At 33.8% G+C, this 12,034-nt stretch overlaps 1 protein-coding gene across 4 annotated transcripts in view; it reads right to left on the bottom strand.

Moving 5' to 3' along the window:
• The window catches only part of PSAT1 (phospholipid sterol acyl transferase 1), a 380,472-nt gene that overhangs the window by 218,616 nt on the left and 149,822 nt on the right, over positions 1 to 12,034 (bottom strand). For all 4 annotated transcript variants that reach the window (XR_016247812.1, XR_016247813.1, XM_089377882.1 and 1 more), the window contains exons 6-7: positions 8,499 to 8,712; positions 8,220 to 8,391 (exon numbers count right to left, since the gene is read on the bottom strand). Coding sequence is in view for 2 of the 4 variants with exons in the window: in XM_089377882.1 (XP_089234008.1) it covers positions 8,220 to 8,391; positions 8,499 to 8,712 (386 nt within the window). In the remaining 2 variants the exon portion in view is untranslated. The remainder of the gene's footprint in view (positions 1 to 8,219; positions 8,392 to 8,498; positions 8,713 to 12,034) is intronic.

Below are 12,034 nucleotides of genomic sequence, written 5' to 3'. Positions count from 1 at the left end.
CCTGCTGAGGACACGCCCGTGCATACGTATCCCTTCCTGGTCTTCTTTCCAGTCGTGAAGGAATGCCCCTTTATGTTTTTTAAACCATATGGTGTTTATTAATCATTCCTTTAATATAACCAATACATGGTGTATACATGTATCATTTAAAACATTATACATGTATCATTATAACATTATAACGTATCTTTATAACTTTATAACGTATCATTATAACTTTATAACATTAAAACAGATCACATTTGTTTTATATATATTTGTTTTAAATATAACATTATAAACTTTATACTTGGGTCCCCTTTTTAATTAATTACTTATATTAGTATTTAGCATTTATTTTATTAATTTATTAATATAATTTTATCAATAATCTGGAACATATAATATGTATAGTCCTCTTTTAAGATCTAACCATGCATTACGCAATATTGATGAATGAGTAGAACTTCTATTCCAAAAAGTGTCATGGTATTTAGCACTTATCATCAATTTAGTATAAAATACTAGTGCGGTGTATGCGACACATGCATATGTAGCTATCATATGCATGTACCGTATACCTGCTATTATGTTTGCGTTCATTGTATTTATAGATGGGTCATTACAATGAACAAAGGAGAGACGGTTCAAGCATACTTCTTAAGAATGACCAAAATCAGGAATCAATTGTCAACAGTTTGTGAAGTTGTACCCGACAAAAAAATGGTGTTGATTGCACTTGGAGGCTTTTCTCTTGTTTGGGAGACTTTTATCACCACCATCAGCAATATCAACATTATTCCCACATTTGATGAGCTCCTAGGAAAGTGTATCCAAGAGGAGGCTAGAATGATCTCCAGAGGGAGAATTTCACATCATGAAGAAGGAGAACCTACTGCATTTTCAGCCTATGACAAGAGAAAGAAAGGTAATAAAAAGAAATCTGCTTTCAAATCAAATAAAGGGAATCTAGACATGTCAAAAGTTAGATGCTTTAACTGTCAAAAGCATGGTCACTTTGCTCGTGACTGTAAAGAAAGAAGAAGAGCACCTAGATTCAAAAACAAATTTGATTATAGAAAAGACACTTTTGAAAATCAAAGAAAAGACCATCCTAAGAAAACAAGAAATCCAAGGTATAGAAATAATGCAGCAGAAACTCAATCAGAATATTTTTTTGTTTCTGCTATTTCCAGTTCTTCTTCTGCAAATTCATTTGATAGTTGGTTAGTTGATAGTGGTGCTTCCAAATATTTTACTGGTTACAAAAAAACACTCTCAAATATAGTTGAGAGGGAGACTAATTTAAATGTTATCCTTGGAGATAATTCTACTCATCAAGTTAAAGGTTATAGTTCAGTTTCATTTCAATTAAATGATGGCAAATCGATTTTTCTGCAAGAAGTTTTGTATGTACCTAGTTTGAAAAAGAATCTTGTATCTATATCTGCTCTAGAAGATAAAGGAATGAAAGTTGCTTTTGTTAATGGAAAAGTTCTAACTTACCCTTTGAACTCAAGTAGGAAAGAAGCCTTTACTCCTGGATCAATATGTTAAGGGCTTTACAAAGTCAATGGTAAACCCATTCACACACTAGTCCATGATACCAATCTTCAGTGTGAGCTATGGCACAAAAGATTTGCTCACCTACACTACAAAGCCTTACCCTCATGTAAGGAAGATAGTTTGAATGCTTGAGATTAGAATGGATCATGAACGAGTTTGCCAAGGATGTGCAAGTTGAAAGCATATAAAGGGACTATTCCCTTCAAGCAAAACAAAAACTAGTCAGGTAATTCAGCTCATACATTCTGATTTATGTGGACCTATGCCTGTTACTTCTCTTGGTGGCTACTTGTATTTCATGATTTTTGTTGATGATTTTTCTCGCAAGACATGGATATTCTTTTTGAAAAAAAAAGGGAAAGCATTTGACATGTTCAAAGATTTCAAGGCTCTAATTGAAAATCAAACTGGAAAGTTAATCAAAGCTTTCAGATCTAATAATGGGGGAGAGTTCACCTCCAATGATTTTAATGATCTTTGCAAAGATGCCGGAATAAAGAAAGAAACCACTGTGTCGTACAATCCACAACAAAATGGTGTGGCTGAGAGGAAGAATAGAACCATTATGGAAGTAGTCAGAGCCATGCTACATGATCAAAAGCTACCAAAGTTTCTGTGGGGAGAAGCTGCAAATATTGTTGTTTATGTGCAAAACAAAACTCCTCATCAGGCCTTAAACAATAAGACTCCTGAAGAAGTCTTCACTGGTAAAAGGCCTGAGGTGAGTCATTTGAGAATCTTTGGTTGTCCTATATACTTCCATGTGCCAAAAGAGAAAATGAACAAATTGGAAGCTTCAGGTAAGAAAGGTACGTTTGTTGGTTATTGTGATAATTCAAAAGCTTATAGAATTTATGTACATAGTCAAAGAACTATAGAGTTTAGTAGAGACATAACATTTGATGAAGATGCAGCTCTTAGAAAAGCAAGAGACTCTCCTCCTCCTACCATTGTTGAAAGACAAGTTGTTAATGAAAAAGAGGTTGTATCTAAGTCTGAACCGAAACCTGAGAATGAGCTTGTTGATAATCCAATGGGTTCCATGGATCCTCTAGATCCTCCACCACATGATCCTCCTACCAGAAAGAGACCACTATGGCTATGAGATACCTTGCAAGATGTTGAACAACATGTTGCCCCAAGAGGAACGTTCAGAGAAAGTAAGAAGCCAAGTCAGTTTCAAGGGTATGTTGCTGCCATGAACAACATCATTCAAGCAGAACCATGCACCCTGAAGAAGTTGCAAAAGAACAAGTCTGGAAAGATACCATGACTGAAAAATACGAGTCCATCATCCAAAATGATGTCTGGGAAGTGGTTCCTAGACCACAAGGTAAATTTGTTGTCACTTCCAAATGATCATTTAAGATTAAACATGGTGCAAATGGTAGTATTAAAAATATAAGGCTAGATTTGTAGCTAGGGGTTTCTCTCAGAAAAAAAAAGGAATAGATTATGATGAGATTTTTGCACATGTAGCTCGATATACTACTATTCGATTTGTTGTTGCCTTAGATTCTAGTTAGGGATGGACTCTTCACCAAATGGACGTGAAAACTTCTTTCTTGCATGGCTTCCTCAAGGAAGAGGTATTTGTGGAACAACCACAAGGCCTTGAAGAGCATGACAGGGAAACTCATGTATGTAGACTAAAGAAAGCCTTATATGGGCTGAAGAAAACTCCAAGGGCTTAGTTTGTTCACATTGATAGCTACCTGATAAAGCTTGGTTTCACAAGAAGCAGTGCAAACCCAAACCTCTACTTCAAGACAATCCAAGGTATACCTTTGATTTTGTTATTGTATGTTGGTGATTTATTCTTGACAAGAGGAGAACCTTTTATCCTCTAATGTAAGAGGGAGTTAGCTTCTAAATTTGAAATGAAAGACCTTGGTTTGATGCATTACTTTCTGGGTCTAGAGGTCTGACAAAGACCTGGTGAAATTCATCTTTCTCAAGGAAAATACATTGTTAAGCTTCTTGAAATATTTGCTATGGTAGAATGTAAGTCCATGCATACTCATATGGAAATGAACTTTAAGAAATTATGTGGCAAAGTTGCAGGACCTAATCTAGCAAATCCCACAAAGTATAGACAACTCATTGGTGCTTTGATGTTTTTGGTAAACATTAGGCCTAACATATGCTTTGTTGTAAACACTTTAAGTCAATATATGATTGATCCCTTTCATGCCCACTGGATTGTTGCAAAACATGTACTCAGATACTTGCATGGAACTATCAATCTAAGATTGAAATACACTACTAAAAATGTAAGACTTCATGGATATACTGATGTTGATTGGGTTGGTAACTCTACTGATAGAAAAAACACTTCTGTGTGTTGCTTTAGCTCGGGATCTGCCATAATCTCTTGGATGAGCAAAAAGCGGAAGTCTGTTTCACTGAGTACAGCTGAAGTTGAGTACATTGTTGCTAGCATGGCTAGTTGTGAGGCAGTTTGGTTGAGAAAGCTTTTTGGGGAACTATTTGAGCAAGTTCCAGACACAACAGTTATATATTGTGACAATAAGAGTGGAATTCGTCTTGCAAAAAATCTTGTGTTTCATGACAAGTCCAAGCATATTGAGATCAAGTATCATTATATTCGGGATATGGTGCAAAGAGGAGCAGTGAGGCTCCATCACATCTCCACTGATGATCAGATAGCTGACATTCTTACCAAGCCTTTACCGGAAGGAAAGTTCTTGGTTTTTAGAGAGCAACTTGGACTTATGGACATGACCCTTCTAGGAAGCGATCACAGCTGATTGAGAACACTGAGTTTCCTTTCCCCCTTGTCAGAGCTCACAAGATTAGGGAATGATGTCGGAAAGCTCCTGAGGATGAGGGACCTCTTGTGTAGTGTGTGCCACAAGAGCAGACCTCAGTATACATCCGATCCACAGTCTGGGACATGGGAAGAGCCACCTATCTGGCCAATAGGTGTAGTGAGACTTGTATGTGTGATTTGTCTAGGATGCAGGTATTCCACCACAGGACACTTGGTTGTGTTTGATTCTTGTCTGTGTGACTTGTTTGAATCGTGTCTATGTGATGTTTGTGTTCTATCACCTAATTTTTGAGATGAAAATTGATTGAGTGTAATCCTTGTCTATGTCATATGTGATGATCATTTCCTTTCAAAATTTGTGTCAAGTGGATCATTCTTCTTTATATTGCGACTTCATTGTTATAGATATTACAGAGCAGAGTTGAGCTGAGATGAATGAAAGAGATCAAAGGAAGCAAAGATCTTTGATGCAAAAAGAAATTCCTCCCCAGCTGAGAGGGAGTGTTAAAGTTTAGCAACTAGGGGATGAATTTCTCCTAGAAGAAATCATATATTTCATTTCTGTTTGAATCTCCTATGATAAAATTCCATTTATAATAATTCTAATATGACTTTCCAAAAATAGTAAGTCACATCTCAATTTGGAAGTGTCTTTCCAAAAATAAAAAGTCATGTCTAAATGATCAAAGATGATCTCGACATATGGAATCCACTTTAAAATCAAATCAATCATGATTATACAAGTCAAGAATTAATATTTTTATCCTTACTAGTATTATTATTATTATGATACTATTATTTATAAAATAGTCTAAAGTCATTCACCTTTAATGGATTAATAAAAACGAATTCTCTCATGAAATAAGTAAATTAAATTGAGAATCTCTTACTTGGCAAATTGAACCTCTCTCTTGGAATAAAATAGTAACTCCACACTTAAGAGAATGTAACTCTCCCTCACTAATTCAATGTATGGCAAAAGTGTAACTCCTCCTCATTAAATGCACTTGTAACTCCCTCATTCAATTCGATTTGTAACTCTCACCAAATATTCTCTCATGTCTAAGTGTAACTCTCTCTCTCCCTAATTCGAATTGTAACTCCTCAAGACATGTGTACCTCTCTCTCTATTCTTGGGATGAGTTACATTTCTCCTCAAGTAACTCCTCCCTCATGGAATTCAATTCTCCTATTATTGGCTCAAGGCATGAATTCATTTTGTAACTCCACTCCTTTTTCATCTATTTAAGCAAGAGCGAAGGTTGAGTGTAGCATGTTCATTGTGAAGAAGGGGAGCTAGTGTTGAGTGTGTGCAAGAGAAGTGTGAGAGCAAGTGAAGAGTAAGAGCAAGTGTGAAGAACAATATTTGATCAAGAGGAGGAGGATATCTTCAAGCAAAGAGCAAGAGTACTTCAGCTGCAAGTTGATCAGACATTGATGACTTTATTCATTCTCATTCTCTCTCTCTCTGTACTTTGTTGAACAATTGAAGAAATCTAATAAAAGAAGAATCATTTGGGTTTCCCCTTGTGGGTTTTTCCCTGGCCATTGGGCGTAACTCTCAGTGTCTCATATTTGTACTTGGTTGTCTTCATATGATCCTTAAGTTTATGTTCTATCTAGAATTTGCTTGGTTGTCTTCATATGATCCTTAAGTTTATGTTCTATCTAGAATTGCTGATCTGAAAAGTTGTGAAGAAGAAATTTGCATTCTCAGTAATTGCAATAGTATAGAACATTCAATTTTTTACAAAGTAAATTCAGTTTTCTGCAAAGTACATTCATCTTTTTGCTAAGTACATTTAGTTCCATTCAGTTTTCTGCAAAGTACATTCAATTTTCTGCGAATACATTCAATTTTTTGCATAGAACTTTCAAGTTTCTGCAAAGGATTTTTAAATTTCTACATAGAACTTTCAGATTTTAACAAGTTTTATACCCCATGGATATAAAGTTAAGTTCCCTGGTGAATAATTAGGAATTAGTGTATCACTTGAATATGTGTCAAAAGGGGGAGTGCCTAGTCTCATGTACCACATGAACTTTATGTCACAACTCCTAGTGACCAATTAAAACGTGGAACTTAGGGAAAAAGGCTTCAACGGTTTAGAACAATGAAGTACTAGCAAGCTAAAATTAGGCACTCAACCTAAGGTTAATGATTTTAAATCTCAATTAAAATATCCTAAACCAGTTAGGTGTGTGATCACACTAGAAAAAGTGCAAATATGAGATTTTAAGGGTTAATATGATTTAAAACTCGGGGAATTATAGACAAAAGGTACAATGCACCTTCTAGGAGATGGAGTGGAGTGGTGTGTGGGTATGAAAGTGAGCTTTATTTAGGTGAAATGTTAAGATGAGTTGTGCTACACAAATCACCTAGGCAAATTGGTGGAAAGTGATGATAATGTATATGTGAAATGGATTTCAACTAGGCAAAAGTGATGGCATGCTCACAATAGACAATCTGGCTAGGTAAAACTACGGAAATTACGTGAATATGAAAGGAACTAGATAAATGCATCACCATGTTATATGACAAACATGCAACACTATGACTACAATGTGACCAGATGACCACCATAATGAAGATATGTGAAGAAAAAGATACACCCCTGAAACAAGCTTCACTAACATTCCAACCTTTTGAAGGCTAAAATGATCCCTGTTATTCTGCACAAGAACATATACCACTCATGTCAACATGAGGGGTAACACTTCCTGTCTCTCCAAATCCACTAGAGTATTCTCATCCAACACTTTCCTCTTATTAAGAGTCCATGGTTATCACTTCCCTAATCTCTCCCCCTATGTTCATTGTTGTACATATCCTATGTAGATACATTCTGCATAGAAGTCTGCAACCAACAGCTCATTTAGTTGCATTAAAGCTCCTATGGCTATGGCCTAAATAATAAACTTCCATAAGTCTAAAATTTAACATTTGAAATCTTTATGTCAACCATTCGAAATCTTTTTCAAATGAGGACTATATCCAACCTCATCATTTGCACATAATCGATTGTGTTTACATCATGATTTCTGTCACTATGAAACACATTATTCTTCAGGTGATAGAACTAATGCTTACTACAATTGGTTCAAAAGAAGAATAAAATCATAGGCAGATTGCAGTCACAAAAAGTTCACACCATAAGTCGAATCAATTAACTTTTCCCATTACATAGAGGCCCGTTTCCTGACAAAGATTCATGCAGTCATTTGAAATTAATCCAGTTTCATGGACTAATACATAAATCTTTATCTATTTAATGGTAATCCATTAATACTACCTAATAATCGAACTACTTAATGCATAATTGTTAACTAATTTCAGTTGGTTACTAACCTTCATTTTGTTGTTGTATCATATGCTTTAGTTTACAAAAGTCCATTTACTACTTATCATGTCTTCCTACAAGTAACCAGTAGTTCAATTTCTTATGCCAAAAAAGGGTTCCTTCTGTATTTTCTTTCTTTGTTTTACCATTATCACTTTCAATCTCCATCCTGTCTTTTGAGTTTGCTATTAACAAAACTTTGCCCTAAATAAGATGAATAAACGTGAGCCGATGAAAGAGCAAGAAAATTTTACAAGGTACATGATGAACACATGTCAACAAAAAACGATACTTGACAATTTCCTTTTATGTAGGAATAAAGAAAAAATAATAGAGTACAAGAAAAGGAGAAGTACATCTGAGATTTGCACCATTTTACTTTTAAGTGCAGTAATAATCATTACTAGAATAGAGCAGGAAGATTGTTCCAGCCTAACTTACTTAGAAAAACTAATCCATGCAATTGATAGGATCATCTTTCAGTTAATACTGTCTCTGTGAATTAAAATTGAACAACATTTTAAGACTGTACTCACTTGTGAAGTTGATGAATCAAAGTTTTGGTGTCAGGATCAAAATCCCCAATCTCTTCAAAAAGTGTACCATCTCCCACCTGATGAGCAGAAAAGGACCGTTGAACAGGAGCGCCACACTCTACAGTTGAAGTTGCATCCTCAGCTTCTTTTGAAACCCCTGGGTATGCAGTGTCTACACCCGAAATACATTTCCAGAAAGACATGAATCAACAACAGCCCAAATAATCAAAAAGCAATGTGATGTTTCCTTAGTTAATATATAGCAAAATAACAAGCTACCTGGCACAACTGGAATTTCAATGTTTACAAGGTCAACTGGCCATCCAGAAAAATTGGAAGTATATTCCTTCTCGTCACAATATATCTTATAGCTTTCCTTTTCTTTTCCATCGAAAAAACTGTTCCAGTATATGTGATCTCTACGACAGTGCTCTGAGAACGGTAACATCCATAGAGAAGATCCAAATGAGTTGCACATTAGACGTGATGTTCCCTATTTCATCACATGGTGAAAGAATTAGTTACCATGTGAAGCACAAATAAATATCAAGAATTAATATGATTAAAAGGTATTGTCCTAGCTACAACTCAAGCTTGCACTTTTAGCTTTTCAACATTTTCTCAGGAGAAAATATGTAAGCAAGGAATGATAAAACAAGGTGGCCAAAAATAATCTAATTGCGAAGTCTGATTTTTGTAGGACTGTGTAAGACAGAAATCCCAAAAAGAAAATATACATTCCATTTCATTCACACTTTTATTACACATGATTTGTCATTTTCAAATTTGATTTCTCCCTGGTCATAATTGAACGAGATAATTCTGAATTCAAAGTGGTAAAACACTTGTAATATTCATTATGCTTTGTTTAGTGCTATCAAGGCTGTGAAACAAAATTATATGAAAATCCTCCATGATATGATATACCAATCAATGTTATCGGAACCAAACCGGCAGACCCCCCAAACAAAGAACCAGTCAAAACTGGACTGGAACCAGTAAAATAACTGGACCAAAAAACCAGTCAACCAAAAACAAATAAAATATTCAAATTTTAAAGAAAAACATATATATTCATGTGCATCCACATGAATCAAAACCATTTAAACACAAATAAGCAAAAGTTTTCATTTATATAGAATGTAAGGGTGCACATAACTAGAATAGCACCTAGAGTGCAATCCATCGCTGAACCGAAAATACATCAACAAACAGGCCCTCGATGGCCTCTGGCATCCAAAAAAAATCATGCTACAACAAACACCTACATATCATCAAAATAATTGCAAATATTGGGATCTTCATCATCAATATCACCCTCTAAGCATTAAGAATAAGACAGAAAAGCCTTAGCATATCAAGTCAAGATTTTGTTCGAGTGATGGGTACATTTATAGTAGGGTCATGATAGAGGAGTTCAACAATCAATGCCTCTAACATCAAGATGCATAGAGGGCTTGGTGCTCTTGATTAAATGCTAGTTCATACCCTCATACATGACAAGATCCAATGGAAAGGTTGCAATTGCCCCAACCCCGAATCCAAAGTCCGTTGGATTTTGAGTGGAATCTAAAATTTTAGTTTCTCCATATGAAATCCAATGAGGTCAAAACCACTCTCAAACATCTTGAGTCAATCAATGGTAATCTTAACATAAGTAAAAGGATGCTTTGAATTTAACATCACTATCAATTGCATAGCAGCTAAGTTACCAGAATACGGATACGGATCCGGATACAGATACGGATACGGATACGGATCCCTTGGATTTTTGAAAAGCCAGGATCCGGATACGGCGAGTACAAAAATATATAATAATATTTTAAAAAAAATTTAAAAATACATTTGATGTTTAAAATCAAAACCATTCATGAATCTTGGATCTTTATTGACATTTATTCCTTCACTAGATTCATGTTGTAATGGTTCCATGTTTATCATTGATAACCAAATATAAATTAATAAAAATGTCATTCTCAAAACAAAATTCTAAAGTGGTACAGGACAAATAAAATTAAAAAAAATATATAAAATTCTAAATTATTATTTTATAATAAATAATTTTAAAATTTAAATTTAAATAAATAACTAATTAAATTATTAATATTATATATATACATAATTTAAAATTTTAAAAACTAATAAACATATAAAATTTAAATATCAATAAAAAAAACAATACACATATTAAATAATTGATATAAATTGTAATTATTAAAATAAAATTATAAACCTAAAGTTATAAACATAAAATATTTTTTAATTAAAAAAAATATAAAATTCTAAATTATTATTTTATAATAAATAATTTTAAAATTTAAATTTAAATAAATAACTAATTAAATTATTAATATTATATATATATACATAATTTAAAATTTTAAAACTAATAAACATGTAAAATTTATATATTAATAAAAAAAACAATACACGTATTAAATAATTGATATAAATTGTAATTATTAAAATAAAAATATAAACATAAAGTTATAAACATAAAATATTTTTTAACTTTTATTTATAACTTACAAATTATACAAATTATATTAATATACTGTATGGTTTACGGCCCACGGGCCTACCATATTTAATTTTTATTTATAATTTTTTTTTTTAATATTTAACCCACACTTTAGTGATTATGTTTTTTGAGCACCCGTGGAAATGGTATTAATACATATCATAAATTAATAAATTAATACATATCATAAATTAATAAATTAATACATAGACGTATTCTCCTGCGTAATGATTAATTAGTGATTTAAAGTTCAATTAATTTAATAAATTTATATTTTGCATGGAGCTAGCAATTACCACGATAAAATCATTAAAGACAGGTAATCCGGGATAACGTAAATTCATATAAAGTATTAATTAAAAAGTATAAATTCGAGGAAGGGAATAGAGATTGTGAAACGCATGGCCGTGGATTCCGTTTTGAAAGCCGAAATAAACAATAACGATAGCGATACCTACACACAGATTTATACAGAAACCAAACTGAGAATTGAAACCCAACTGAACTGCGTGATGAACATTTTGTTAAGTGACCGTACGGATCCCACCGTATCCGTACCCGTACCCGTTTCGGATTCGGAGATCCGAGGTATCACCGCATGCCCCCAGCGGATCCGGTAACGTAGCATAGCAGTAATAGCGCAATATGATCAAATACTACACTTCCCCACTCATAAATTATAGCTTCCTTTTTTCTAATTGAGTTCAAAGGGTCCTTGGTAGCAATGTACAATATCAGCCGGTACAATACCAAACTGACTAGTTCCGTACAAAAACCGACCAATTTGGTACCAAACTGCCCTTTCCAGTCTGTGACACAATTTCAAACCAACTTTCTCTCAAAAATGGTTGGACCGACTGCTTCAGTCTTGTCTGGTCTAGTTCTAATAACACTAATAATGATATTCGAATTTAAGCTTCTATGATCCATAATTTGTTAATTCATGAAAATTTTCGGAGAAAATCACATCAGTTGTTTTATAATATTATATTTATAATTTTCCCTCCCGAGTCAAATATAGCCGTTTTCCTCTAACAGTTAGGTTGACCTATTTTCTTATTTAACCTTCATCTAAGATCTGTCTCTTCATCTTGTCCTGAAGATGAACCACACTGGCTGGTTCGAAACGCGTGGACCAAATATTCTCTATGTGATTTTCTCCGAAAATTTTCATGAATTAACTAATAATGATGTCATTGCTATATTGAAAATGTAAATATTTCATAGATTACATAACAAGAAGGATACATGCAAGCAATGGGTTTGTCCACGCGCATATAAACATGTGCGCACA

This window comes from Pinus tabuliformis, chromosome J, assembly GCF_031772625.1.
Source record: "Pinus tabuliformis cultivar Carrire ecotype Pingquan chromosome J, CPIR1, whole genome shotgun sequence".
In the NCBI taxonomy this organism is placed as follows: Eukaryota; Viridiplantae; Streptophyta; class Pinopsida; order Pinales; family Pinaceae; genus Pinus; species Pinus tabuliformis.
Note: the sequence above shows the minus strand (reverse complement) of the source record. Positions and strands in the feature narration are given on the sequence as shown.